At 41.3% G+C, this 5,730-nt stretch overlaps 2 protein-coding genes across 2 annotated transcripts; both read left to right on the plus strand.

Moving 5' to 3' along the window:
- Window positions 1-1,204, plus strand: LOC119031645 (odorant receptor 131-2-like). The gene has a single exon (XM_037120222.1). It carries the CDS (start codon window positions 173-175, stop codon window positions 1,202-1,204), a length of 1,032 nt encoding a protein of 343 aa, XP_036976117.1. The 5' UTR covers window positions 1-172.
- A 942-nt stretch (window positions 1,205-2,146) lies between these two features.
- On the plus strand, window positions 2,147-5,730 carry LOC119031288 (odorant receptor 131-2-like). Its single transcript, XM_037119659.1, has one exon. It carries the CDS (start codon window positions 3,905-3,907, stop codon window positions 4,949-4,951), a length of 1,047 nt encoding a protein of 348 aa, XP_036975554.1. The 5' UTR covers window positions 2,147-3,904; the 3' UTR covers window positions 4,952-5,730.

Here is a 5,730-nt window from a genome sequence, read left to right on the forward strand (position 1 = left end):
GACAAAGCATATATAGCTTGTGTTGCAGGAAACACCAGCAGCACACCACTTCTGCTGTCTGTGCAAACAAACATGTCCTCTAACTTGCTGACTTGACTGCTCAACTTTGATGAATAATTTGTCGTTCTGAACTCAACAGGTGATTGTGGTGATCATTTTGAGCTTCTTTGACATGATGATCTTTACTTTGTTTGTGTTGCAGTTTACTGGTACAACAAGCCAGAAGAGTCTTTTTTTCTTCACATATCGTTCTGTAATGTTGTCTGTGTTGCAGCCAAAGGCTAATATTACCACTTATTTGCAGTATCTACCATCACATGAGCTAATGTTTTTTAGCATGTTATCTGTGGGATCAAGCTGCTCTTTCTTCTACATTAACAGTGTTTTGCTGTTCACCCTGAGGTCAAAGCAGGTGTTCTGTGAGACATCCCGTTACATCCTGCTGTTCAACCTGCTCCTTGCAGACACTGCTACACTGGTGTCGAACCTTCTGCTCTACATTCTGGCTTTTTTAGGGCTAAGAATTTCATATTATGCATGTGGTCCCCTCATTCTGCTCTCAGTTTTAACTGTCACCATCTCCCCTCTCACCTTGGCTGTGATGTCATTTGAGAGATTTGTGGCTGTGTGCTATCCTCTGAGGCATGCTGCCATCTTTACCATGAGAAGCCTGAGCATCATCATTGCTCTGGTGTGGGCCTTCAGTTTTATTCACATCCTCATTCGAGTTTTTATGCTGTTATATGTGTTCACAACAACCTCCCTTGATCTGCAAATGAATGACTTTTGCAGTATGGAAGCAATGTTTTTCACACCAATCTTTAATTATTTTGAAGAAGCATATTCCAGCATTCTCTTCCTGTCAGTTGGTGCTATAATCTTTGCCTCCTACATTGGTGTAGTTCTGGTAGCCAGGTCTGCTTCAACAGACAAAGCCTCAGTTAGAAAGGCTCTTCAAACACTTCTGCTTCACCTGATTCAGCTGAGCCTGAGTCTTACCTTCACCTTGAGCTCCACAATTTTAACATCTGTTGCAAGAAGAGTAGGTAGATTAACCCTCATGCGGATTTACAATGTATGCTTTGTGTCCCTGAATATCTTTCCAAGATGTCTGAGTGCTCTCATCTATGGACTCAGGGATCAAACCATCAGGCCTGCCCTCAGGCAAAATCTGTGCTGTCGATGGAGATGCTCACTTTTCTGAAAGCCACTAACAATTAAAAAATGACAATAATAATGATAATAGTTATAATGATCACACTAACAATCATCTGTGATTATTTACAATTTTAAAAAGTGATGATCGTATGGAAAGATTTTGTATTATTGGCTTTCCTTACATGTTTCTTAATTATTCAATAAATGTGTTTTTCTTGCAAAATAAAACAGTGGTTTATTATTTCTGTTTGTCTGTGAATGTTGTCAGACAGTTATGTTCATGACAATCACACAGAAACAAAACAGTATAGATGAAAAACACAGATGTTAAATTGTGTAAGAAGTACATACAAATAACTTCAAATATCCTCTGACTTAAAAACAAGAAACATGTTTACACATGTCAAGAGTGTCAAAATTAGTCTGAGATAAAATAGGCGAGCAAGAGATCATGATTAAAATCTGTTTATCTTTAAGAGGTGATAACAGTTATTTTCTGCTACAGCCGTTTGTTGTTACAAGAAATATAGGTAAGACTTTGTTCATGCTAGATCTGCCAGGTTTTTTTAGTCTAATGAAATGTGTGTCCTCAAAAGAGGCCTTCAAGTCTTACAGCTTCATTTACTCAGTGTCGTATAAAGTACCCAATAGTCATACCTGAGTGAAGTCTGTAAGCATCTGATATTAAATGTACTTACTAACCCTATCAAAACTATAATAAAAATAAATTATATATATGTTTACATGCATGTAGTATTGTATATTATAGGTTGACCTGTTGCACTTGGTGTTTTGGGTAGGACCCAAAAGCGGGCACAGCGCTGAGGTAGATGAGAAGACAATTTATTTAAGGCACTAGCAGAGTCACAGTTGTCGGGTTTGGCACTGAAAATCGTTTGCACAGAGTCTGTGAAGTGGAGAGCAAAGGTGCGGAACACACAGGGGCATTCACTAACAAGACCACACCAAGTTTATCTGTTTGAAAAGATTTATTTAAATTTTGGGAGGATTTGGAGAGGATAGAAAGGTGGGGGGGGGGGGGTCGGGGGTGGTTGGATGAGGAAAAGGGGTCGAGGTCGGCGGGTTTGCCGAGACTCAGAGTGGGGGTATGTCTCAATGGGCGCACGTCCTTACGGGCGTGGCCTCATCTTCTCCCCTGTGGCTCATGTGTTGGATGGCCCGGGTCCCCGCTCTGGAATCTTCTTGCCATGGAATAGTGATATCGAATGCTGGGCTGCCAATGGTCCTGTGAGAAGGGATGGTGGAGAAAGACAGGGTCTGGTGGGGAGGGTTATCAGAACTTGCAACGAATGGGAGAGAGATGGTTTGGCTTACCTTATGTAGGCTTCACAGGTGATGAGATTGGGCGGTGGAGATGGTTGAGTTGATTGGGCACAGGTGGTTAGGTTGATGATGCAGGTGGTTTGATTGGCTGGACCCGGGTGGCAGGTCAGCGAGTGGATTGGGGTGGTCCAGTTCCTGAACCTTAGTTATGATAACTCCATGAGGAGAGCGGCGCAGCGCCTAGTAACTCGGAGGAGTGCAGGACAGGTGGCAGACTGCAGGGGTGCGGCGGTGCACAGTGAATTTGATGTGTCACAGTAAATTATCTTTATTTTAAGGTAACATAGGGTTAAGTGGCTCTCCTGATACTAAGTGAAGCTAAGTTGTGTCTAGTGAAGCTTGCTGTCTTTTCATGCTCCACTATATTCACTGGTGCTGTCCTCACAGAGTTAAAGGTGTTTCTGGCTCCTTAAACGACAGCAAACCTCACCAAGAAAAAAATGTGTCTGAGTCATCGACAGCGTCGGCCGCTTGCTCTCTCTTGCTCAACCACATAATGTCCATATGCAAACATTAATCACTGCCCCAGTCCTTACAGAATCTATGCTACTGTATATGTTGTTAATCAGAAAAGAGATCATGATGTTCCTGGATCCGACTGCCACTTGGCAGCGTCTATAGCACCAGGCTGCACAACGTGTGAAAGGCGAATACGGGGCTAACTAGCTAGTATTAGCATGCTAACACCAAGGCGAATCAGCACTATAAGGTTACTGCACATGTTTTACTTAACTTCTCTAAAAATTCATCAAACCCAGACCACCTTCTTCCATTGCTCCGTGGTCCAGTTCTGATGCTCATGTGACCAGTGTTGCCACTTTCAGCAGCAAACAAGGGTCAGCATGGGCACCCTGACTGGTCTGCGGCTATGCATCCCCCTTTGCAACAAACTGCGATGCACTGTGTATTCTGACAAGATTCTATCAGAATCAGCACTAACTTCATCAGCAATTTGAATGTGAGAATGAACTGTGCCAATGTTATGGCATTATAACAATATGTTTTATGTTTTTTTAAGTAATTTGTGTGTTTGTAGTTCAGTGTAATGACTTTATTACTGCTGATGGTGAAACAAATTGCTCCAGACAGTGTAATAAACATGACCTTGACCTCGTAAGCAGTGGGAGAAAATGGGGCGAGTGTGAAAGAGACAGTTGTAAAGAGTCACATTACTAATTTCTAATGTGAACAAGATGCTGATGTAATGATATCATGTGGGGTTGACCTGAGGACAAAGCATATATAGCTTGTGTTGCAGGAAACACCAGCAGCACACCACTTCTGCTGTCTGTGCAAACAAACATGTCCTCTAACTTGCTGACTTGACTGCTCAACTTTGATGAATAATTTGTCGTTCTGAACTCAACAGGTGATTGTGGTGATCATTTTGAGCTTCTTTGACATGATTAACTTTTCTTTGTATGTGTTGCAGTTTACTGGTACAACAAGCCAGAAGAGTCTTTTTTTCTTCACATATCGTTCTGTAATGTTGTCTGTGTTGCAGCCAAAGGCTAATATTACCACTTATTTGCAGTATCTACCATCACATGAGCTAATGTTTTTTAGCATGTTATCTGTGGGATCAAGCTGCTCTTTCTTCTACATTAACAGTGTTTTGCTGTTCACCCTGAGGTCAAAGCAGGTGTTCTGTGAGACATCCCGTTACATCCTGCTGTTCAACCTGCTCTTTGCAGACACTGCTACACTGGTGTCGAACCTTCTGCTCTACATTCTGGCTTTTTTAGGGCTAAGAATTTCATATTATGCATGTGGTCCCCTCATTCTGCTCTCAGTTTTCATGATCACCATCTCCCCTCTCACCTTGGCTGTGATGTCATTTGAGAGATTTGTGGCTGTGTGCTATCCTCTGAGGCATGCTGCCATCTTTACCATGAGAAGCCTGAGCATCATCATTGCTCTGGTGTGGGCCTTCAGTTTTATTCACATCCTCATTCGAGTTTTTATGCTGTTATATGTGTTCACAACAACCTCCCTTGATCTGCAAATGAATGACTTTTGCAGTATGGAAGCATTGTTTTTCACACCAATCTTTAATTATTTTGAAGAAGCATATTCCAGCATTCTCTTCCTGTCAGTTGGTGCTATAATCTTTGCCTCCTACATTGGTGTAGTTCTGGTAGCCAGGTCTGCTTCAACAGACAAAGCCTCAGTTAGAAAGGCTCTTCAAACACTTCTGCTTCACCTGATTCAGCTGAGCCTGATTCTTACATCCACCTTGAGCTCCACCATTTTAACATCCATTGCTAGAAGAGTAGGTAGATTAACCCTCATGCGGATTTACAATGTATGCTTTGTGTGCCTGACTATCCTTCCAAGATGTCTGAGTGCTCTCATCTATGGGCTCAGGGATCAAACCATCAGGCCTGCCCTCAGGCAAAATCTGTGCTGTCGATGGAGATGCTCACTTTTCCGAAACAAGAGCCACTAACAATTTCAAGTGAATGCTTTTCCAATACACACTCTGCTTTTCAGCATGTTACACCATGTTGCTAAATATTTAAGAAGGACAATAATAATAATAAAACAATAATATGTGGTTATTCACCATTTACAAAAGTGATGATTGTATGGAAAGGTTTTGTGTTATTGGCTTTATTACATGTCTCTAAATTATTGTTCTTCTTGAATAACGTAATGGTGGTTTATTTTTCTGTTTGTCAGTGAATGTCCTCAAACAGTTATGATCATGACAATCAGACAGTGAAACAAAAGTGTATAGATGAAAAACACAAGTGTTAAATCGTGAAAGAAGTACATAGTAACGAAGTAACTTCAAATATTCTCTGATTTCAAATCCAGAGAGATGTTAGTCGGAGATACTAAAAATGAACAGTCAAACTGACAAGAGATAGTGTTCAACAACAGTAGCACACATGTATGTTCTAAAAGGTTAATAGGTTTAAATCAAGATTAAAATCTGTTGATCTGTGAAGGAGATTTCATCTTTAACTGGTGACAACAGTTATTTTCTGCTACAGCCGTTTGTTGTCACAAGAAATATAGGTAAGTCTTTGTTTATGCTCGATCTGCCAGGTTCTTTTAGTCTAATGAAATGTGTGTCCTCAAAAGAGGCCTGCAAGTCTTACAGCTTCATTTACTCAGTGTTGTATGACTCTGTGGTGGCATCAGCCATTTTCTATAGAGTAGGCTGCTGCAGCAGCACATCTCAGCAGCAGGTAGGAAGAGATCTGATGAACGTATCAAGAA

The sequence above is a fragment of the Acanthopagrus latus genome, chromosome 13, assembly GCF_904848185.1.
Source record: "Acanthopagrus latus isolate v.2019 chromosome 13, fAcaLat1.1, whole genome shotgun sequence".
In the NCBI taxonomy this organism is placed as follows: Eukaryota; Metazoa; Chordata; class Actinopteri; order Spariformes; family Sparidae; genus Acanthopagrus; species Acanthopagrus latus.